At 50.4% G+C, this 24,217-nt stretch overlaps 1 protein-coding gene across 1 annotated transcript; it reads left to right on the plus strand.

The window, feature by feature from the left end:
• On the plus strand, nt 1–22,801 carry CCM2L (CCM2 like scaffold protein). The gene is made up of 10 exons (XM_039479442.2): nt 1–89; nt 4,721–4,888; nt 7,636–7,719; nt 7,815–7,998; nt 8,671–9,146; nt 12,791–12,926; nt 15,214–15,277; nt 18,537–18,666; nt 19,231–19,369; nt 20,820–22,801. Exons 1-10 carry the CDS (start codon nt 60–62, stop codon nt 21,122–21,124), a joined length of 1,716 nt encoding a protein of 571 aa, XP_039335376.1. The 5' UTR covers nt 1–59; the 3' UTR covers nt 21,125–22,801.
• The last annotated feature ends 1,416 nt before the right edge of the window (nt 22,802–24,217 follow it).

Below are 24,217 nucleotides of genomic sequence, written 5' to 3' on the forward strand. Positions count from 1 at the left end.
GGGGGGGGGGTTGGAGGGGATGGCCAGGAGGGTGGCAGGAGTAGAGGGGACACTTCACCATGGAATATGAAGTCAAGAAAGGGAAGAAGGTAGGTGGGAGGTTGGGAGGGACGCAGGGAAAGGAATGTTCCCAAAGCTGGGGAGGGGGGCAAATGGGGGTGGGAGAGGGATCGGTAGTGAGGGACATAAGGGGGACCTTTCTTCTCATTTGGAAGTAACTTCCTTCCCACTCTTGGGCAGCCAGATCTTCAGGCTCTAAACTCCCTGTTTCTCCACTCTCAGTGGGCTCTGGCATCCCTAAAATGAACAGACAGGGACCTTCCCAGGAAACCTGGCCAGACAGACTTACTTTGGGAGATTCTCCACATCTGCTTCCCTGCTATTTTTGGTGGCTCCCTCCTGCAGCCTGTCAGACAGACAGACACCCAGCAGATCCATTCTCCGGCTCACCACAGCCCCAGACAGAAGGACCCAGCTGGGGCAATTCTGATAGGAGGTCGCCTACCTAGGCTTGAGTCTCCCGCCTGCTTCCCTGCTCCTCCCACCTTTATACAAGAGCCTATGTGTAAGGCGTCAGCCAGGAGCCATTCCCCCACCCCCAGATCCTCACCCCTTCTGACTCTGAAAAGATTTCTGGTATGCTTCCTTGGGTGTCTCACCTGGCTGTCTTTGGAGTTCAGGGAGCCACTCTAATTTCAACTTCTATCTCACCTCCATTTCCACACTCTCCTCTCCCCTCCCCACCAGAAATGTAGGTCTGGGCTGTTGTGAAAGGTGCCTACATGAACCACAGAGGGCTCAGAAGGGAGCTAACACATATGTGCATGTTTTCTCTTGGTTTGTTCTTCTAACAGATAATTTATTGAGTGCCTTTTATGCACCAAGCACTTCCGTTTTTAAAAGGCAATGAATAAATTAATGGAAAATTGCATAGGAGGGCTGGATGCAGTGGCTCACGTCTGTAATCCCAGCACTTTGGGAGGCCGAGGCAGGCCGATCACCTGAAGTCAGGGGTTCGAGACCAGCCTGGCCCACATGGCGAAACCCTGTCTCTACTAAAAATATAAAAATTAGCTGGGTGTGGTGGTGCATGCCTGTAATCCCAGCTACTCAGGAGGTTGAGGCAGGAGAATCACTTGAATCCAGGAGGCAGAGGTTGCAGTGAGCTGAAATCGTGCCACTGCACTCCAGCCTGGGTGACGGAGTGAGACCCTATCTCAAAATAAATAAATAAATAAAAGTTTACAGAAGGTCTATACTCCATGCTGAAGGATAGAATATTGGGGTACCCAGCCCTAGACTGGTCAGTTTGAGTCGAGGGCTGATGGGCGGAAGGAAAGGGGGTAGGGAAGAGTGTTTGGGGCAGAGGAACAGCATATGCAAAAGCCCCACAGTGGGAAGGAACATAGCAAGCTGGAGAGACTGAAGGAGGACTGTGTAGAGGGGGCACAGGGGACAAGAGTGGGACAAATGGGACTGGATAGGTGGGCAGAGCTGAGCCATTCAGGGCCACCGACAAAAATACCAATGCCACCCCATCCCCACCACACACACATATGCAAGACAAAGTCCCAGCTCCATAGCTGGCATTCAAGGCCTCTATATGTTCATCTCATAATCTAGCCATGCAGGTGGTGCACGTGGCTTCTCCAGGCTCACCCTCAACCAGCCTTTGAGGCATCCGGAATTCTGCATATGCTGTGCCCTCTGCTTGGCATGTTTTCTCGAAGATAGTTTCCTCTCATTCCTCAGTTTCTACATACCCCATCCAGGCTCTATGATATTGGTTCTAATCTAAGATGAGCACCCATTAGAATCACCTGAGGGCTTGTTAAAACACAGATCATTGGGTTTTACCCTCAGTTTCTGGGCCAATAGGTCTGGGGTGGGGTTCAAGGAATTGCATTTCTGGCCAGGCACAGTGGCTCATGCCTGTAATCGCAACACTTTGGGAGGCTGAGGCAGGAGGATTGCATGAGCCTAGGAGTTCAAGACCAGACTGGGCAACAGAGTGAGACCTCATCTCTTAAATATATATATATTAGCTAGGTGTGGTGGTGGTGCATGCCTGTGGTCCCAGCTACTGTGAGGCAGAGGTGGGAGGATCGCCTGAGCCAGAAAGAATTTGCAATTCTAACAACCCCACAGGTTATGCTGATGGTTGTGGGGCTACACTTTGAGAATCACCGATTTAGATCCTGGCTACTCAAAGTGTGGTGCACAGACCAGTAACATCAGCACCAGATGGGAGCCTGGTAGAAATGCAGAGTCTCCAACCCAACCCTACTGAATCAAAACTCGAGGGCACATAAAGTTGGAAACTCACTAGTCTAGGTCATTTCTCACAAGCCCTGGAGGCAAGGATGGGGTCCAGGTTTCCACTGAATCCTCAGCACCCAGCAGAGTCCAGCCATACAGGTGTGAATAAATGTTTACTGAATGAATGAGTAAATGAACAGATGTATTTGTGGACTTGTGTTCTGTTTACCCAAACAAGAATGTGAGCTCCTTGTGGGCGGGAGTGGGGAGAGGAGGGTTGTCTTGTCTTACACTTGCCTAGTTGCAAAAATTAAGTAATCACACCACACATTGACTCAGTGGTTTTCAGTTGAGCTGCCTTTTGAAATTACCTAAGGAGGCTTTAAAAACCTTAATGGATTTAAGTCCATTAAGCCCAATGGCTCACACCTGTAATCCCAGCACTTTGGGAGGCCAAGGCAGAAGAATCATTTGAGCTCAGGAGTTCAAGACCACCCTAAGCCACACGGCGAGACCTCATCTCTACTAAAAATTTTAAAACTTAGCAGGGCATGGTGGCAGACCTGTAGTCCCAACTACTTGGAAGGCCAAGGCAGAGGGATTGCTTGAGCCTAAGAGATTGAGGTTGCAGTGAGCTATGATTGTGCCACTGCACTCCAACCTGGGCAACAGAGCAATACCCTATCTCTGGGGTCTTAGTCTAGAATTTCTGATTCAGTTGGTCTGGAGTGTAACCTGGACATCTGAAGTTCTAGAAGCTCCCCAGGTAGTTTGTGTGGGTTTTTTTGTTTGCTTGTTTCTTTCGGCAAGGTCTCACTCTGTCACCCAGGCTGGAGTGCAGTGTTGCAATCTCAGCTCACAGCAGCCTCGACCTCCCAGGCTCAGGTGATCCTCCCACAGTAGCCTCCCAAGTAGCTGGGATTACAGGGGCGTACCACCACACCACACCACACCTGGCTAATTTTTTTTTTTTTTTTTTTTTTTTTTTTTTTTTTTTTTTGAGGTGGAGTCTTGCTCTGTCTCCCAGGCTGGAGTGCAGTGGCACGATCTTGGCTGACCCCAACCTCCGCCTCTCAGGTTCAAGTGACTCTCCTGCCTCAGCCTCCTGAGTAGCTGAGATTACAGGCATATGCCACCACACCCAGCTAATTTTTATATTTTTAGTAGAGACAGGGTTTCTGCATGTTGGTCAAGCTGGTCCCAAACTCCTGACCTCATACTTTGCCCGCCTCGGCCTCCCAAAGTGCTGGGATTACAGGCATAAGCTACCGTGTCCGGCTGGTATATTTTTTGTAGAGACAGTTTCACCATGTTGCCAAGGCTGGTCTCGAACTCCTGGGCTCACAGCTCTTCTCCTGCCTCAGCTTCCCAAAGTGCTAGGATTACAGGCATGAGCCACTGCACCTGGCCTTCCCCAGGTAGTTCTAAAGGATAGCCAGGGCTGGGAGCAACTGCTCTGAAGTGCAGTCTCACACTTGAGCTCGCATCAGAAGCACCTGGAGAGCTTGTTAAAGCCTAATTGCTGGGCCCTGCTCCCAGAGTTTCTGATTCAGTGGGTCTGGGATGGGTCTCGAGAATCTTCATTTCTCTCACTTCCTAGTTGGTGATGTTGCTGCTACTGGTCCAGGAATCTCATATTGAGAAATGCTGTTCTAGATGGAACTCAAGCTTTCTTTCGAGATTCAGATGGTTCATCTGGGCTGAGCCCCAGAATTTGCACCTTTAACCTTGATCCAGGCCATTGTTATGCAGGTGTCCCTGAATTCTACTTAAATGTACTTATTAATAATTTCTAACTTTTAGGAAAGCACCGAGAATAGCATAAGAAATAGCTATGCACCCCCCACATTGAATCCTAATATGTATTATACATATATACACACATATATACATACATACATACACACATACCTCTGCCTCTGCCTCCTGGATTCAAGTAATTCTCCTGCCTCAGCCTCCCAAGTAGCTGGGATTACAGGCTCCTGCCACAATGCCTGGATAATTTTTGTATTTTTAGTAGAGACGGGTTTCACCATGTTGGCCAGGCTGGTGTTCAACTCCTGACCTCAAGTGATCCATCTGCCTCGGCCTCCCAAAGTGCTGGGATTACAGGTGTGAACCACCATGCCCAGCCTTGAATCCTAATATTTTTCTGCATTTGCCCCAGCCTAGACTCATTCCTCAAACCTGGTTGGCAGGAGCTACACTCTTACCTGGGTATTCAGAAAGAAGGTTTTTGGATCCAGAACACCCAAGGTGAACTGTTGGTTCCACCACTACTAGCTGGTGACTAGCAGCGAGGTCCTCCGTAGGATTTAGTTTCTCCATCTGTAAAATGGGACTCACAGAGGTACCCCTTCTGCAGAGTTTTAGTGAGAGGTAATGTAAGTTAAAGTGAGTATAGTAAGTGCTCAATAAAAGCAGCCACTGTTAGCACTCTCATTCCTGGTCTCCTCCCCAGGGCTTTGTATCCCCCATCCGAAGGCTGGTGTTCCCCAAGGCCGGGCGCCGAGCAGCCTGTAGGAGCAGCGTGAGCCGCCGGCCCTTGCACTCGATGCCCCTTTATCCCCCCGACTACCTCATCGACCCCCAGATTCTGCTGTGTGACTACCTGGAGAAAGAGGTCAAGGTATGTGCAGGATGAGAAGGGGTGAGAAAAACCCTGGGGTGAGGAGACCCTCCCCTCTCCTTGACGCCAAGTTCTGATCAGCCCTGTCTCATACAGGGGAAATTGGGCTCCTGGGAAAGAGGCCTGGGTTCATGTCAGCCTTGCTCCTGCCCTCAGCAAGTGACTTCCATCTGCTGAGCCTCCTCCGTGTTCCCATCCCCAGGGGAGAGTGGATAGGAGAGTGTTCTGTGGACAGAAAAGCCCTATCTTTGTCAATTGAAATAACAGAAGGGGAGACTCACTAAAAAAAAGTGATGTTTACTCAAGAATAGGCATTGCAATGGGAATATGGGTGGCATGTTAAACTGCGTGTATGCAGGAGGTAAAGGAAGGCAAAGATTTTTAAAGGAAAAGTAAGGAGGATTACATAATTGTTTTGAGATAATTATCCCTGGCTGCAAGGATCAATAACAAGGGCGGCACCATTTCCAAGTTGGACAAGCTGTTGCTGTCCTTGCAGGAATCTGTGTGGGGTGTGTGTGTGTAAGGTTAAGAGGGCCTTTGTGCAAAGTTGTAGTTTTTCCAGTCTTTTTGATAGTTCTTGTTATCAGGCATTCATGCATGGGAATCCTCCCTTCTATTTGTCAGGGCTTTTAACACAAGTGACTCTATTTTGATTGACTTTCACATTTCCCATGAGATTTTACTGTGAAGACCTTGCTGTTACTCAGACAGTAGCCAGATTAACAGCAAGGCACAAAGGACTTCTTCCACCACTTAGGAGCTGTACTTCTCTGTCTCTCTCGTTTTTTTTTTTTTTTTTTTTTTGGAGATGAAATCTTGTTCTGTTACCCAGGCTGGAGTGCAGTGGCACCATCTTGGCTCACTGTAACCTCTGCCTCCCAAGTTCAAGCAATTCTCCTGCCTCAGGCCTCCTGAGCAGCCAGACCACAGACGCACACTACTACATCAACTAATTTTTTTGTATTTTTAATGGAGATGGGGTTTCACCATGTTGGCCAGGCTGGTCTCGAACTCCTGACCTCAGGTGATCCTTCCACCTTAACCTCCCAAAGTGCTAGGATTACAGGTGTGAGCCACTGTGCCTGGCCAGGAGCTATACTTCTATTTCATAAACACCATGAAGAGGCAATGATGGGTCTTTATTTAGCCCAAGAAGATTGTTATGGGGGTAGGGTTATCCAAACTGGCAAACAACAAGCCACCTAGTAAAATCTGAATTTCAGATAAGCAATGAATACTTTCTTAGCATAAATATGTCCAAAATATTGCAAGGGACTAAAAATACTAAAAAGAAAAAACTTAAAAATTATTGATTTGAAGTTCAAATTTAACTGGCATCCTATATTTTATCTGGCAACCCTATATGGAGGGAAAACAAATAAATTCACTTAAAAATTGGGGACTGAAGGCCGGGCGCGGTGGCTCACGCCTGTAATCCCAGCACTTTGGGAGGTCGAGGCGGGTGGATCACGAGGTCAAGAGATTGAGACCATCCTGGTCAACATGGTGAAACCCCGTCTCTACTAAAAATACAAAAAATTAGCTGGGCATGGTGGCGCGTGCCTGTAATCCCAGCTATTCAGGAGGCTGAGGCAGGAGAATTGCCTGAACCCAGGAGGCAGAGGTTGCGGTGAGCCGAGATCACACCATTGCACTGCAGCCTGGGTAACAAGAGCGAAACTCCGTCTCAAAAAAAAAAAAAAAAAAAAAAAAAAAAAATTGGGCTCTGAAATTTCATACAGAATAAAAGAAAAGGTTTGATTGGTGGATTCACCTAGAAGAATATAACTAAAAATATTTTAAAAGTTGGCTGGGAGTGGTGCCACCCTGGCCCAACCCACTCAATCCCAGCACTTTGGGAGGCTGAGGCAAGTGTATTACTTGAGGCCAGGAGTTTGAGACCAGCCTGGCCAACATGGTGAAACCTGTCTCTACTAAAAATACAAAAATTCGCCGGGCATGGTGGCTTGTGCCTGTAATTCCATCTACTCAGGAGGCTGAGGGAGGAGAATCGCTTGAACCAGGAGGTGGAGCTTGCAGTGAGCCGAGATCTTGCCACTGCACTCCAGCCTGGGTGACAGAGTGAGACTCTATCTCAAAAAAAAAAAAAAAAAAAAGGTAATTATTATATTGAATACATTTCAGTGCTAACATTAGGCTATAACTAAGAGTGAATGAAAAATGTATTGATTTAGAGCATCATTTTTTTTTCTGACAAAATGATATACTAATTTGATCCAACATTTTCCGTTTCCATTTGACTTCTGCAACATGACCATAAGGAAGGCAAGTGATTTGCAATTTGTTTGACAATGACGCTTGGGGTGGAGAGAGCCACGCAGACTAGAGGAAACTCACAGGTGGTCAGTTTTTTCAAGCTATTATAATGACTTTTGCTTCCCTGAGGAATCTTATAGCTAAATAACTATGTGCTAAGGCAATATAAGCCAGTAGCTGAGAGTGTGGGCTCTGGCATGTGGACTAATCCTGGGCAAGTTGTTTAGTCAGCCATACCCTGCCTTGGTTTTTCTCATCCTTAGAAAAGATGAATGACCGAATACACAGAGAGCGCTCAGAACTGTGCCTGGCTTCTCTTATGGGCTCAGTAAAAGTTATTACCAGGTTTTATTAATTTAGATATTTCTATCTCAGTCTATCCGCACTACATCAGTGAGCAGGCCAGGGTTCTTCAAGGCTTCAGGGTGACCTCTCTGTGTCCCTCTCTCACTCCGATTTCCATCCAGTTCCTGGGCCACCTTACCTGGGTGACTTCCTCACTGAACCCCTCCAGTCGGGACGAGCTCCTGCAGCTGCTAGACACCGCCAGGGTGAGACTCTGGGGAGGGAGGAGGGCAGGATCTCGTTCCCTTCTCCCTCTTCTCCCCGCGGACCCCGAGAACTCGAGATCTGACCCTCCCTGCAGCAGCTGAAGGAGCTGCCGCTGAAGACCACGGCGGAGCAGGACAGCATCCTGAGCCTGTCTGCCCGCTGCCTGCTGCTCACCTGGCGCGACAATGAAGAGCTCATCCTGCGCATCCCTACGCACGAGATCGCCGCCGCCTCCTACCTGCAGGACGACGCGCTGCACCTGCTAGTGCTCAAGACCGGTGCGGCGGGCGGGGGCGGGGCAGGGGCAGGTTTGCCTGGAGAGGAGCGGGACCTGCGGCGGGGGCGGGGGCGATGGGAAAGGTCCGGCCATACTACGCTGAGACTCGGGGCAGGCCAAAGAGGCGCTGGGCAAGCAGACCCTGCCTGGGATTGAGGATGAAGGTGGGTGACCTGAGCCACTACACCGAGGCCAGGTGGTGGAGCACGGAAAGGGTGGAGAAGCTCAAGACCCGAGGCCAGGGCTAGGCCCGCACTTACCACCTAGCTCAGAGGCTAGGGTGGACCCTGGGGCTGAGGGCGGGGCTGAGGAGAGGCAGACGATCGGAATCCAAAGGGCCGGTCCCTGAAACCCGGGACTGGTCCCCAGTTAAGGCTCCCTAGGGGGAGGACAGCCTGACCACCTCCCTCGGCTCAGAGGGCAGGTCTGAGCCAGGGGCGCGGGCGGCGTGGGGAGCGTGGAAGCCACCTGGCCGCACCACCCCGAGCCCAGGGGTGGAGACTAAGGCCGAGGCGGGCCCGAAAGTGTGGAAGCGGAGTGGGCGGGGAACGCGCTGTTAAAGCCGGGGGCGAGGCGGCGGTGGGACCCCAGAGCCGCGAGGTGCTCCGGTCGGCCTCAGAGGGGGTCTCTGAGCCCCGATCCCCGAGGCTGACGGCCACCTTGGCTCTCCTAGGTCTGGGCGTGGACCCGGTGCCGGCCGGCGTGGACGCCAGCCCCGGCGGCGCGGGACGCGACCCCGGCCCGCCAGGCGCGGCGCCCGAGAAGCGGCGGGTGGGCACCGCGGAGCGGCGCCACACCATCTGCAGCCTGGACTGGCGGATGGGTTGGGGCGGGGGCGCCGCGGAGGCCCGGGCCGGGGGAGGCGGCGGCGGCAGCCTGGAGCGCCAGCGCGCCGGGGCGCGGGCGTCGGGCAGCTGGGAGCGGCGGCAGACGTTCAGCGGCAGCTGGGAGCGGCGGCACGGAGGCGGCGGCGGCGGCGGCGGCGGCGGCGGCGCGGGCAAGCCGGGCGGCAGCTGGGAGCGGAGGCAGGCGGGCGGCGGCGGCGGCGGCAGCTGGGAGCGGCGACACCCCGGCCCCAACCCGCTGGACCCGCAGGACCCCAGCCCCGACGCCTACTGCAACCTGGTCATCCTGGCTGTGGCCAACAGGGTGAGCCCGAGGGCAGCCCGCGCCCGAAGCCCGGCTTCCCCCGACTCTGCCCCCGCCCCACCCACCAGGTTCCTGGGTTCTGCCCCTGCCTTTTCCCTGCACCCACCCCACCTAATGGCTCCTAAACTCCGGACCTGGGCACCTCCGGGCGCCTCCTCCTGACTCCCTCAACGGGACGAACTCTCACAGTGGCCAAAACAAACTAGATCTCATCTCCAGCCGCGTTCCTTCTTCAACGTTGTCAGTGTTGTCCCCACCACCCTAACATTCACGAGGACACGAACCACCAGCATGAATCGAGGGCCCGCTCATGGCAGACACAGGGCTGCATCCACTCATTTAATTCTCACAGCAACCTCTGGAGGCAAATATTACAACGACTGTATCACCATTCTATAGAGAAGGAAACCGAGACCCATAGGTGAAGTAACATAGGCGAGGTCACACAGGAAGCGCTAGGTGGTTTTAAGATTCAAATCCAGGAAGTTCAGAGTCAGTACTCTTGATAACTAAGGTGGTCAGCCAAGGTTTCTTGCCGTTCTTCCTTCCCCCTCTGTCTTCCCCTTTCCCTCCCCCATCCTCTATATTCCCCCTTGCTTTTATTCATCCAACCATGTTTATTGAGTGCCAGCTCTGTGCTAGGCAATGGGCTAGGTGCTATGGATACAGACACGAAATAGACATCTGGTGTCCTCCCTCAGGGAGCTCACAGTCTAGCAGACCCCTTCAATTTCTGAGCATTCTAAGCTTTTCCTCTGATCTTGGATCACCAAATCCCTCTGTATAAAAACAATGGTGAACGAAACATAGTTCCTGTCTAAAGGGCAAGGCATTAATCACCAGTAAACTCAGACACCACAGCTGTCTCTTTCCCCTTGAAACACTTCCTCACTTGGCTTTCAGCTCTCCACCTTCTCCAGGCTTTTCTCCTACCAAGCTGGTTCCCCCTCTTCTCTCCAGAAGTTGGAGTGCCCCAGACTTTGCCCTTGATCCTCTTCCCTCCTCCATCTATCCTACATCTACCCATTTCTAGGTGATCTCTCGTCTCACGGCTTTTAGAACACTGAACATTTCTCAGGTTTTATTTCTCACCGAATCTCAATGCAGTCTCTCCATCTGAAGATCTAACAACTGTTTCAAACCCAACACATCCAAAGCTGAGCTCCAATCTCCTCCCCCAAAGCTGCTACTCCCTTGGTTTCCCTGTCACAATGAATAGCAGCTGCATCCTAACATTGCTCAGGCTAAAACCTTGCAGTGGCCCTTGGCTGGCTCTCATGGTTTCTATCTTTCTCACACACACCCATATCCACTCTGTCAATAAATTTTGTTGGTTCTTATTCTTAAAACATAACCAAGCTTGTAATCCCAGCACTTTGGGAGGCTGAGGCTGGTGGATCGCCTGAGGTCAGGAGTTCAAGACCAGCCTGGCCAACATGGTGAAACCCTGCCTCTACTAAAAATACAAAAATTATCCAGGTGTGGTGGCAGGTGCCTGTAATCTCAGCTACTCAGGAGGCAGAGGCATGAGAATCGCTTGAACCCAGGAAGTGGAGGTTGTAGTGAGTCGAGATCAAGTCACTGCACTCCAGCCTCAGTGACAGAACGAGACTCTGTCCCAAAACAACAACAATGAAAAGATAATCAAAACCCATTTACTTCTCCCCACCCTCCCCTGTACCCACCCAGGTCCATGCCTCATTTTCTTTCACCTGAATCGTGTGGTCACCCTCTGACTGGTTCAGCCCTTGCTGGCAGTCTCTTCCCCGACACACAGTGGTTCTGTTAGCATGTAAGTCACATCATGTCACTACTCTACATCTTCCAGTGGCTTCCTATTTCACTCCAAGTAAAAGCTAACATCCTTACAGTTGCTTACAAGGCCATTTGTACTCTGGCCACCATGCCTACTTCCTCTGTGGCTGGAAATAGGATTCCAGACAAAGCCAAGAGTGTGGACTGTTCATCCCACTGGACTGTGAGGGCTTTGGGATACTGAACCTGGCCCAGTGCCAGCCACACAATAGGAGTGTGGCAATTTGTGGAGTGAGTAAATAAATGTAATCCTAACACTTTGGGAGGTTGAGGCAGGCAGATCACTAGAGCCCAGGAGTTCCAGACCAGCCTTGGCAACATGGCAAAACCCCATCTCCACTAAAATTACAAAAAATTAGCTGGACATGGCGGTGTGTGCCTGTCACCACTCAGGAGGCTGAGGTGGGAGGATCACCTGAGCTCAGGAAGTCGAGGCTGTAGTGAGCCATGATTGTGCCACTGGGTGACTGGAGTGTGAGTCTATCTCAAAAAAAATTGCTTTCCAGGGGTGTCCAAGCTGGCTTCTTATCTGAGTCATCTTGGTCCCAAGGAGAGTATAGGAGTTAGAGTCAAAGAAGCTTGGGTGCTGGTGCTAACTAATGCCGTGAACCTGCTGTGTTAGCCGAGGCAATTCACTTACCCACGCTAAGTCTCAGCATCTTTGACTGTAAAATAGGAATCCTCTTTGCCCTGTCCATTTTGTAGGTTTATGGTAAGGATCAGTCCTGGTTTAATTATTAGGACACACCCACTATCCCCAAATGCCTATCGTGAGTTACCTTTTAATTTAGACTTTGGGCTTTTTAATTTTCGTTTTTTTGCATCCAACCATCCATTATCTTGGGCCTTTTTAGAGACACAACATAGAGAAAAGCTTCATGAAGACAGTCTCTTCATCAGTTACTGCTTTTCTATGTGTCCTAAGGTGTAAAGAGGTAAAGAGCTAAATTCCTCTTCAGATCTGCAGTCTCAAAAAAGTTTTAGCCAAGAACTTAAATTCCTTTCTTCTATAAGAGACTGAATTTTATTTATCCTGCTTTCATTTTCTTTTCTTTTCTTTTTTTTTTTTTTAGACAGAGTTTTGCTCTTGTTGCCCAGGCTGTAGTGCAATGGTGTGATCTTGGCTTTCCATAACCTCTGCTTTCCAGGTTCAAGCCATTCTCCTGCCTCAGCCTCCTGAATAGCTGGGATTACAGGCATGTGCCACCACGCCCAGATAATTTTTGTGTTTTTAGTAGAGACAGGGTTTCACCATGTTGGCGAAGCTCATCTCGAACTCCTGACCTCATGATCTGTCTGCCTTGGCCTCCCAAAGTGCTGGGATTACAGGTGTGAGCCACTGCGCTCGGCCCCTGCTTCCATTTTCACACTGAATGCCAGGAAGCTCATATCTAAATATGGCTTCCTGTATTAGTAACTATATTGAGCCTAAAATTTTGATACATTTAATCATCTCTTCTCCCACTAGGCATTAGGATAACTGGATTCTAATCCTGACTAATCACTTCTTCTCTCTGGGTCTCAGTTTCCATACCTACACATTAAATCAGGATTTATCTTAGATGTGCATCAAGAAGGCTGATGAATCCTCCAGAGATCTGGGGTACATTTTTCATAGCACAAGAGTCAGATTTGTCACGGAATTCTATAAACGGGTCCCAAGATCCAGAGAGTAGCCATATAATTTTGATGGAAAAAGTCTTGAGAGCCAATTTAAAGGGCTCTACAGGTGTGTATCTTTGTGCACATCTTCACGCTGTTTTAGGAAGCAGGGTAACTTCCTGGTGGGTGGTGAGGACCTGAACTCTCTCCCCTCCTCCCTGGGCCAGGACGCTGCGGAGGAGTCCTGCGCACTCATCTGTCAGGTCTTCCAGATCATCTACGGGGACCAGAGTATTGAGTGTGTGGACCGGGCTGGCTACCACTACACATCCACACCTGAACGGCCGTGGCTTTGCAGCCGCAGTGAGTACCAGAACTCCTGACCTCCTCTCCTGTGAAACATCCCAAAAAGGCTGGAGGGAAGATGTCCAGAACTCGGGGCTGATGAAGGCCTTTAGGGTTCCTGATCTCTGCCATAATTATAGTGTGCCCCCCATTTGTAGGTGAAATGTCCATTTTCATGACAGTCTCAAACTTAGCTTCTTCAAAGATGTTTGGGCTGCCAAATTCAGAACAAGCCCCCTAGAGTTGAACTCTTCTCTCTCCCTTTTGTTTTTGTGCCCCTGTATTGCAGAAACCTAAGCAGATATATTGTCTGTTTACTGAGCCAGTGGTCCCGCTAGGACCCTAAGGCAAAACCAAGATTTCCAGATGTGTCCTTGGATACACTCAAGGACTAGAATGAGAATGAGACTAACAGAGGCATTTCTTGAGTACCAGTTGTGTGCCAAGCACAGTACCAATGTGCCACGTCCTCATAGCAACCTTGCCTGTCCTCTGTCACTGTATTCCCCCGTGGCTACCATGGGACTGGGTACATCAGACACGAAGTATTTTTTGAATGAATGAAAGAACTCTCTGAGGCCTTAGGATTCCAGTTTTACAGATGAGGACATTAAGGCTCAGAGTAGTCAATACATTACTCGAGGTCACACTGCTGGTAAGTGGCAGAGGCAGGATTCAAACCTAGGTCTGTCTGATTCTGAAGCTCTATCAGGAACAACCTCACTCCCCGTGCTGCCTTCAGGCCAGTGGGTGAATTCCCACAGCCACTCTCTCCCACAGCATGGTCCCAGCAACAGAGTGCTGGCTCTTTTCTTCCAAAGACCCTCCCATCTGTGGGAGCTGTGCTTGTTGGGAAGCTGGGTTAGTTCAACTCTCACAAGGATGATGGGCAAATAAATGAGATAATTCAACAAATATTCCAACAAATTCATTCATATAGCAAATATTTATTGAGCACCTGCTATGTCAGATCCGGTGCTAACCACTAGGTTATGCTGGTGAGCAAAACCAAAGGTGGCCCTGTCTTCACGAGGTTTGCTTAGTGGAGGCAGGCTGACAGTAATTAAATAAGGACACAAATATATAACCACAGGCCAGGTGCAGTGGCTTATGCCTGTAATCCCAGCACATGGGGAGGCGAAGGCACGTGGATCACCTGAGGTCAGAAGTTTAAGACCAGCCTGGCCAAATGGTGAAATCCCATCTCTACTAAAAATACAACAATTAGCTGGGTGAGGTGGCAGGTGCCTGTAATCCCAGCACGTGGGGAGGCGAAGGCACGTGGATCACCTGAGGTCAGGAGTTTAAGACCAGCCTGGCCAAATGGTGAAATCCCATCTCTACTAAAAATACAACAATTAGCTGAGTGTGGTGGCAGGTGCCTGTAATCCCAGCTACTCGGGAGGCTGAGGCAGGAGGTAATCGATCAAACCTGGGAGGCAGAGGTTGTAGTGAGCCAAGATCAAGAGCTGCTCTCCAGCCTGGGCAACAACAGCCAAAATTCCGTCTCAAAGTAAGTAGATAAATACATAACCACAGACTATGCTAGGAGAATGTATAATGAAGAACTGGCCCCATCTGGGGGGTAAGGAAGCACCACTGAGTGATTAGAAAGGGGGAGGCTAATAACCAGATAAATGAAACAACAGGACCAGGAAGAGAGCAAGTTCTTCATACACGGTGTTTCTTTGCTCTGAGGGTTTCCTTCACAACTTTTTTTTTTTTTTTTTTTTTTTTTTCCTGAGACAGGGTCTTGCTCTGTCACCCAGCTGAAACTGCAGTGGTACAATCACAGCTCACTGCAGCCATGACCTCCCAGGCCCAAATAATGCTCCAATGTCAGCCTCCCAAGTAGCTGGGACCACAGGCATGCACAACCACACCCAGCTAATTTTTTTGTTGTTGTAGAAATGGGGTCTCTTTATGTTGTCCAGGCTGGTCTTGAACTCCTGGGCTCAAGCAATCCTCCCACCTCAGCCTCCCAAAGTACTGGGATTACAGGCGTGAGCCACTGCATTCCGCTGACATTTTTTTTTTTTTCTTCCTGAAACCCACAGTTGACAAAATATTCTCTCACATGTTTCTTCATCTGCTGTTCCCCAGGCCTCCATGAAGAAGGCAGGGAGGTGGTATTGTCCCCATGTCGGGGAAGTGGAGGATCAGGAGAGGAGAGGGGAGTTCCCCAGGGTCTGCCGTGTGTTGGTGTCAGAGGCAGGACCAGACTGAGACTGAGGGTGGGGCCTCAGGGAAGAGAGGATGCTAATCCCTGCTTTGCTGCCTCTGACATTGCCTCTGCTGGTCCCAGGTGAGAGCTGCCGCACAGATGGGACATACGCCTATGATGCCGACTTCAGCTGCTGCAGCTCCTTGTGAGTACTGCCTGTGTCAGGGACTCCACCCTGCTCCCCTACCCCTGCACACACACGGTCACTAGTCTCGACAGGATAGGAGAAGGTGACTCAACCTTGATGTGTGCTGAGACACTGGGCACTAAGAGGGGGAGGTAAACTGAGCTCTCTGACTCTGGAAACTCACAGGATCCAGACCCCTGAGAGACCCAGGAGACACCAGAACTCAGACCCGGTCCACAGGCCTGTGTGGTTCTCTGCCAGTCATCCAGGCATAGTGGCCTGCAGGGACCAAAATCATAGCTAAAGGCCAAAAAATAATTTGGTTTACTTTGATTTTGGTTTCACGTAATAGAAAACCCCAAAAAGAGTATCTCAAACAAAATAGAACTTTTTTTCTTATCTCTGACATAAAATAGAGCAATTCAACATTTCACGGTTGTTAGGAGTTCGGGCTTCTCTTTCCTCCCCTACTCTCTTCAGGACTTGCAGCCATCCTCAAGGTCACCTCATGGACCAAGATGGTGGTTGTAGCTCCAGCCATCACAGTAGCATGCCAGGGGGCTTTTTAAAGAGTTTTGCCAGATTCCCACCTGATGACTTCTGCTTATATCTCATAGGCAGGACTTGGTCACATAGCCGTCAGTAGCTGCAAGCAAAGCTGGAAAATTTAGGATTAAAAAATATATATATTTCAGGCTAGATGTGGTGGCTCAGACCTGTAATCCCAACACTTTGGGAGGCTGAGGCAGGTGGATTGCTTGAGCCCAGGAATTCCAGACCACATGGTGAAATCCCATCTCCACCAAAATTACAAAAATTTAGCCAGTCTCATAAGCAAGTCTCAAATAAATAATGAATTAAAAAAATGTTTCAGGTCAGTAGCAGTGGCTCATGCCTGTAATCCCAACACTTTGGGATGCCAAGGCAGGAGGATCACTTGAGCCCACAAGTTTGAGACCAGCTGGGCAACACAGGGGGACCCTGTCTCTATTTTAATAAGTAAACAAACAAATAGGCTGGGTGCGGTGGCTCATGCCTGTAATCCCAGCACCTCGGGAGGCCAAGGTGGGCGGATCATGATGTCAAGAGATAGAGACCATCCTGGCCAACATGGTGAAACCCTATCTCTACTAAAAGCACAAAAAATTAGCTGGGCATGGCGGTACATGCCTGTAGTCCCAGCTACTCAGGAGGCTGAGGCAGGAGAATTGCTTGAAACTGGAAAACGGAAGTTGCAGTGAGCAGGGATCGTGCCACTGCACTCCAGCCTGGTGACAGAGCAAGAGTCTGTCTCAAAAAAAGAAAAAATTAATTAATAAATAAAATTTTAAGTTGGGAACATTACCCATGGTTCTGTTTAGGGTGACCAGCCATCCCAGTTTGCTCAGGAATGAGAGGTTTCCCAGGATATGGGATTTTCGGCACTAAAACCAAGAAAGTCCTGGGTAGCCTGGTATGAGTTGATCACCTAGTCGTGTCACTAAGGGCTTGGGTTTGGCATGTAGCAGTCTCTGCCAGTGATACCTGCCTTACTGTTTTTTTCCTTTTTAGTGACGATTGATTTGCCTTCCTCATACTGTGTGCCCTTAGGCTAGTCTTTAAACAACCAGATATCTACTGGAGACATAAAACAATAATAGCTTTTGAACACTGAGCTTGCTGTGTTCTAAGGGCTATTCTATAAAGCACTTTATTTTTTTCATCGACATACCAACATTACAGCAGCTACTGTTTATTGCTTGTAGTCCATGATTCTAAGTGTTTTACAAATATTAACTCCTCTCATTCTCATGATGACACCAATTATTATTATCCCGTTTTACAGATGGAAAAACTGAGAAAGCTTAGCTTTCTCAAGGTCAAGCAGCTAGTAAGTTGTAGGTCTGGGATTTGAACACAAGAAGGCTAGCTCCGGAGTCCAGTCCCTTAACCACAGAGCTACACTGCTTCTTTGTATGTAACAATGGAGGATGGTTCTGGAATAATTTAGAGACAAGGAGGCAGGAGCCCAAGATTGAGTTTTTATTGAGCAATATTTCTTGAGTACCTTCTATGTGCCAGGCACTGTGCTGTGTGCTGGGGATACAGATGGACGAAAGACAGGGGGCAAAACCTGGGCCTGGCACGTAGTAGGTGTTTGGCAAATGAAGAAAACCAAGGTCCCTCCTCTTGTCACATTTACAATCTAACATGGGAGGCAACAAAATCACCATTTAACAGTAACAATCACTAATGGTAATAAGTACTAAAGGGAGGCTCAGGGTACTATAAGAGAGGCTGAGGGGGACCCCAACTCAGCTGGGGAGTCAGGAGGGCCTCTCAGAGGTGACGGCACATGAGCTGAGGCCTGGAGGATGACAGGGGGAAGAGTGTTCCAGGTAGAGGGAACAGCAAATGTAAGAATTCTGAATTGGCCTGGCCTGGTAGCTCATCCCTGTAATCCAAGCACTTTGGGAAGCTGAGGTGGGCAGACTGCTTGAGGTGAGGAGTTCCAGAGGAGCCTGGGCAACATGGTGAAACCCCACCCTACCTTAAAAATACAAAAATTAGCCAGGCATGGTGGCACATGCCTGTAGTCCCAGCCACTCGGGAGGCTGAGGCATGAAAATCACTTGAACCTGGGAGGTGGAGGCTGCAGTGAGCTGAGATCTCAGCACTGTACTCCAGCCTCAGTGACAGAGCAAGACTCTGTCTCAAAAAAAAAAAATAAATAAATAAAATAAAATAAAAAATAAAAAAGACTTCTGAACAGGAAAACAGGATAGAGCTTAGTGGGTTTGAGGAGCAGCAGGTGGCCACTGTAGCTGTGGCAGAGGGTGTGAGGGAGAGAGTGGTCACACAGGATGCTTGGGGGGCCTAGAAAGGCCATGCATGTCACGAATGAGGGAGCACGTTCCACAGAGGTTCTAACCCAACCTAAGGGAATTAGGGAATGCTCTCCTAAGGAGATGACATTTAAGATCATGGGAAGAGTTAGCTGAGCAAAAGGGAGGGGAAAAGAGGCATGCCAGGCAGAGGGGACAGCAGGTGCAAACTCCCAGAGGTGAGGAGACAGGAAGAGGGAGATGGGTGGGGCACAAAGAGCAAAGGCAAGCACAGTGAGATGAGGCTTGAGAGCTGCCAGGGCCAGGGTACTTACGCGAGGCCTTGGAAGCCAGTATGTAGTCTAGGATGCGGCCTCAGAGCATCAGCAGCTGAGCCCTGCCACCTTCAGCCTGCCTGAGAGCGAGGAGCTGGAGGGAGGTGAATGAAGGCCCCTTTCTTCCCGTGCCTGCAGCAATGGCTCCCAGGACACCTTTGAAGCATGTTACAGCGGCACGTCCACACCTTCTTTCCATGGCTCCCACTGCAGCGGCAGCGACCACAGTGGCCTGGGCTTCGAGCAGTTACAGGATTACTTGGTCACGGTGAGCTGGGGCAGGCAGCGGGAACGGCACAAGCAAAAGCCTGGAGCCTGGAGTAAACATTTTGGGAACTGCACATCATACCGGATGTAACTGAATCAGAGCTCAGGGCAGGAGCTGAGGTTAGGAGAGTAAACTGAGGCCCACTTGTGAAAGACCTTAACTAATGTCAGCTGGTATTAATTGAGTGCCTGCTGTATACCAGGCACCATTCTAAGCACCTTCATGTATCATTTCTTTTAATCTTTTCAACGACCCCAAGAGGAAGATGCCATCATTATCCTCACTTTGCAGATGAGAAAAGCAAGCATCATGGAGGTTGTCACCTACCCAAGATCACAGAGCTGATCCAGTGAAGGGGTCAAGATTTGCACTCAGGCAGCTTGAGTCCACATCCTATTCTTAGATGCAGCCTATGGAGTCTGGATGTCCCCGGAGTAGCCCATGGGAGAGTTTTCAGAGGAGAGCTGAGCCAAACATGCCCTTAGCGAAGGCTCTGGGCCTTTTGGGCAGGGGTTGGGTGGGGTTGCTCCCTGGGATTGATCTCAAATGGTGTCCCCCACATAGTTGCGGAGTAAGCTGGGGCCGCTTGAGATCCAGCAGTTTGCGCTGCTGCTGCGGGAGTATCGGCTGGGGCTGCCCATCCAGGACTATTGCGCAGGCCTGCTGAAGCTCTACGGAGACCGGCGCAAGTTCCTCCTCCTCGGTGAGCCCCCGCCGTACCCCAGAGGTCAGCTAGGACCCCCGCTTGGCCCATGCCATCCCAGTCAGGCACTGCGCTGCGAGTGTTGTTGTGTTGTCTTATCCTTCAGCTTCTGATCAAGCCCAGATCATGAGATTCGAAGGGCAGCTGAGGAGCTCAAGGTGTAGAGTAGGGAAAGAACTTGTCAGAGCTGGAAGGCACTGTTGATAAGAAGAACTAAGCAGTGGTGTGGCCATTTCATCTTCACAGCAAAGCTGGGAGAGGGACTGATTCTTCCCATCTTGCCCCATGTGGAAGCTGAGGCTCAGAAAGTCTAAGGAACGTGTCCAAGGTCACATGGCTAGTAAGGAGGACTAATAACAACACGAGGAATAATACGAATAAACCGAGGTGCTTGGCAGTTACCATGTGCCAAGCATCGTCTCATTGGATGCCCCAATTCTGAGAAGTAGATACTATTATCGGTCCCCATTTTGCAGCAGGTGAGGAAAGTGAGACTCAGAGAAGCAAAGGACTGAGGTCACATAGCTAGTAAGTAGAGATGGAAGTAAAACAAACTGTTTACAGCGAGCTCAGTGAGTGCTGAGTACCTTGCTATTTAATCCTCACATCCCTACCCAGAAAACAGTTGCAATGATCTCAATTTCTCAGATGAGGAAAATGAAGTTCGACATAATTAATCAATGGGACTGGCCAGGTGCAGTGGCTCACGCCTGTAATCCCAGCACTTTGGGAGGCTGAGGCAGGTGGATCACGAGGTCAGGAGTTCAAGACCAGCCTGGCCAACATAGTGAAACCCCCGTCTCTACTAAAAATACAAAAATTAGCCAGGCGTGGCGATGGGTGCCTGCAGTCCCAGCTACTTGGGAGGCTGAGGCAGGAGAATGGCTTGATCCTGGGAGGCGGAGGTTGCAGTGAGCTGAGATAGCGCCATTGCACTCCAGCCTGGGAGTGAGACTGTGTCTCAAAAATAAATAAATAGGAATATAATGATGGTACTAATAATAAAAACAAAAATAAGCCTGATGAGGTGTCTCACACCTGTAATCCCAGCACTTTGGGAGGCTGAGGCTGGGGGATCACTTGAGGTCAGGAGTTCAAGCCCAGCCGGGCCAAACCTTGTCTCTAAGAAAAATACAAAAATTATCAGGGCATGGTGGTGTGCACCTATAATCCAAGCTACTTGAGAGCCTGTGGCATGAGAACCACTTGAACCTGGGAGGTGGAGGTTATAATAATATAAAGTCCAGTAACCTCGCATGTAGTGAGCATTCCCTGTGTGCTGAGCGCTGTGTTGTTATTCACTGGCTTGGAGAATTAAGGACCTCGGGCAAGGCCACACAGCCAGTGGGTGACAGCAGGGATTTGAACCCAGATCTGCAGAGAGGACGCTTCCCCTGTGGGAGGGAAAGGGGCTGTGCCCCCGGGACTCACCCCGCCCCTCGGCTCGCAGGGATGCGGCCCTTCATCCCGGACCAGGACATCGGCTACTTCGAGGGCTTCTTGGAGGGTGTGGGCATCCGCGAGGGTGGCATCCTCACTGACAGCTTCGGCCGCATCAAGCGCAGCATGAGCTCCACATCGGCCTCCGCGGTGCGCAGCTACGACGGCGCAGCCCAGCGGCCTGAGGCACAGGCCTTCCACCGGCTGCTGGCCGACATCACACACGACATCGAGGCGCTGGCCCCCGACGACGACGACGAAGATGAGGATGAGCCCAGGGGCGAGGACGCCGCCGCTGAAGACAACTACCTGTAGCCACTGCCCCTGAGGATGGTGTGGCCCTGCAGCCCAGCTGAGTCTCAGCTTTACCTGGGGGAGGCTATCCCGGGGGGCCCCTATCCCCAGGGCCCTCTCATCACACCTGGCGGGGGCGGGGGCATCTTCACTCCAGGGTCTGGGTCCCTGCCCTCGGGGCCTGGCGCCCTACAGTACCGAGAGTGTCTTGCAGGGGGGCGAACGAAGCCGGGCCCTAAAGTCCGGGCAGTCACCCGGGGCTCCCGGGCTGCTCTGTCGGGCTGGGGCTGGGCAGCGACCCTGCTTTGTCCCAGAAGCCCAGAGGGCTTGGCCCCAGAACGCACCCTCCTCCGCGGAGCGCCGCCACTTTCTGGAAGCTGAGGAAGGCCTGAAGAGTGGGCTCCACCTGCTGGCAGACTGAGAACAGAATTTCCGGAACTCTGTCCTATTTTACAGATTGGGAAACTGGTTCAAAAAGAGAGGAAGAGGCTCGAGGGAAACTCCTAATTCTCCTTATATGACCTCAAACTGACCATATTAAATAGCTGGAAGGTCTTTTTCAGGCTGTAAATGTCAGGGTCCCCCGTCCCCTGAAGCCTGACTTGTACAGTCAGTGTGGAGTAGATGGTATCCTCTACCCAGGCTGACTCAGTGGGGTGATCTGGACCCCTTTCTGGCCTTAAGACCCCGAACAAGTGGTTTGTTCAGCTCTTGGATTTGGAGCTAGGCCGACCTGGGGCCTCTATCTGGTTCATGTCTGAACCTCTGTGTCCCTCCATCTGTCCAGTGAGCTCAGCCTCATCTACCTAACCCAGTGGCCACGGGGATTACTGAGAGCTAAGACCTTAGAGCTGGGTCTAGCACATAAGTGCTCAATAAATGTTGTTCCTCTCCACATCAAACATTTTGTGGCTCAGTTTACCATTCTTGCCTAGTAATGAGCAAAAGATACCTGGGTGCATCTTACCCCAATTGAGGTGGGGGTGAGATATTCAGAAGACCCTCAGGGGAGCTCACTGTTTGGGATGAAGAAACAGGATTTCTCCTCTTGCGCCCTTATTACAGCCTAGCTCTGTGCTCAATCCCAGGCAAGAAATAGCCAAGACTCCATAGGCAGCCGTCTGGGAGTCTGGGGTAGTCAAAGAAAGGTGAAGGCAAGGTTGGAGAGGTAGAGAAGTCAGGTTAAGGACAGCACTTGGCACAGCCTGAGTAAAGGCTGGAAAGCTGAAAGGAATGGGGTCTGAGAGGAGGCACTCACATAGGAGAGCCAAAATGTGTCTGTGAAACCTTGCAAAACACTTCCTCCTATAGGTACTGTGAGCCATTTTCAAGCAATAGTAGTAGGACTCCAGGTCCGAAGAGTTCCATGATTCATACTTGGTTTGTGGTCAATGATCATTTTTATCCCTCTCCCAATCGACGTGTTCCCCACACTCCTTCTCCCTCTTTACTATGAGCACCTCACCCTACGTGCTGATATATGTCCCTGGGCCTAAACTACACAGTGCTGTGTGTGTGTGTTTGCATAAATGGTATTATATAAGAGTCATCCTATTGCTTCTTTTACTCTGTAATGTTTTCCTAATTTTTTTTTTTGAGACAGAGTCTCGCTCTGTCACCCAGGCTGGAGTGCAGTGGTGCGATCTGGACTTACTGCAACCTCTGTGCCTCAGCCTCCTGAGTAGCTAGGATTACAGGCATGCGCCACCATGCCTGGCTAATTTTTGTATTTTCAGTAGAGATGGGGTTTCACCATGTTGGCCAGGCTGGTCTTGAACTCCTGACCTCAGGTGATCCATCCTCCTTGGCCACCCAAAGTGCTGGGATTACAGGCATGAGCCAGCATCCCTGGCCAATACTTTGCATTTCTAACAAGTACCCAGGTGATGCTGATGGTCCACAGACCACTCTGAGAATGACTAATCTGTGACGGCTTCCACTGAGCAAATTCATTCTATTGAGCCATTTCTTAATTTTGAGGTTGTCGATTGTATTTATTTTCATTTTATGGATGAAGGAACTGGAGCTCAGGAGAGGAAGTGAATACCCCAAGGTCACACAATGAGTTGGGCTTTGGACTCATGTCTGGCTCACCCAAAGCTCATACCCCTAGCCTCTCTACTGTCCTGTCTCTGAGACTTTGGGATGAAGTGACCATAGCCTGAGGCATTTGGACCTGAGGCTACAGGGAACCTTAGTAAGTTTCTGAGCGAGGCAGATGGAGAGAGAGAAGTTGGTTGGGTAGGGACAGGGGCCAAAGATATAGGAGTCCCCCTTAAAGACCCTGGGGCTTTGCAAGAAAAGATCAGAAAATGCCCAAAGTCCTAGCCAGAGCACAGTGACAGGGGTGCTGAGAGGCACTGGGACAGACAGTTCTTACCCCACAGCTCCGGGGATGGGGCAATTTCCCTCACACCCCAAGGAAGTCCCCACCCACCCCGGAACTACCTTCTTACGAAAACTGCGTAACCCCTTTGTTCCTGGGGTCCAAAGGGCACTGGCTGGGTCAGCCCAGACACTGAGCGTGGAAACTCTGGCCACACTTCCTCCTGCAGCATCCAGAGACCCTGACAAGAATTGCTTCCCTTCTTGGTTCAGTTCCTGACATCACAAGAGAGGAAACCCCCTGCTAGGGCTGGGATAGCTGGTTCCCAAGGACTTCCAGGGGTAGTGCAAGTATGGAACTTCCCCACCAGCTGGATCCCCTGGGGACGGTCTTGGCCCAAAGGCAAGTGGTAAAATTGTCTCCAGCTGCCCCTAAATGGATGCCTCTCCCAGGGTGGGGCCCTGAAACTTACTACCCCTCCCGACTTTCACTGGCAACTGCCAGAAGTCCTTTCCAACTATGTGCCAGGGAGAAGGAGTCCTGGGGCCATTGTCATTCAGCTGCCAAGCATTTAGAGGGCACTCACCCAGTGCCAGGCATTGTACAAGACACTAGAGAGAGAGATATGGCACAGTCTGCCCACTGAGGGGCACACTGATGGGGAAGACAGGTCCCCAGACAATCACAGCACAAAGTTTTCAATTGTAAAGTCAACACGTGAGATGCCAGCTCTTTCTGGGGAAGCTGGAAAAGGCCTCACAGGGAAGGCAACCCATGAATGAGAGCTT

The sequence above is a fragment of the Saimiri boliviensis genome, chromosome 9 (assembly GCF_048565385.1).
Source record: "Saimiri boliviensis isolate mSaiBol1 chromosome 9, mSaiBol1.pri, whole genome shotgun sequence".
NCBI lineage: Eukaryota > Metazoa > Chordata > Mammalia > Primates > Cebidae > Saimiri > Saimiri boliviensis.

What these genes read in the sequence shown, in the direction of transcription:
- CCM2L (XM_039479442.2), top strand. Translation starts at nt 60, where the DNA reads ATGGAATATGAAGTCAAGAAAGGGAAGAAG. An exon ending in ACCTGGAGAAAGAGGTCAAG is followed by an intron (nt 4,889 to 7,635) that starts GTATGTGCAGGA and finishes ATTTCCATCCAG; the next exon opens with TTCCTGGGCCACCTTACCTG. An exon ending in CCTGCTAGTGCTCAAGACCG is followed by an intron (nt 7,999 to 8,670) that starts GTGCGGCGGGCG and finishes TGGCTCTCCTAG; the next exon opens with GTCTGGGCGTGGACCCGGTG.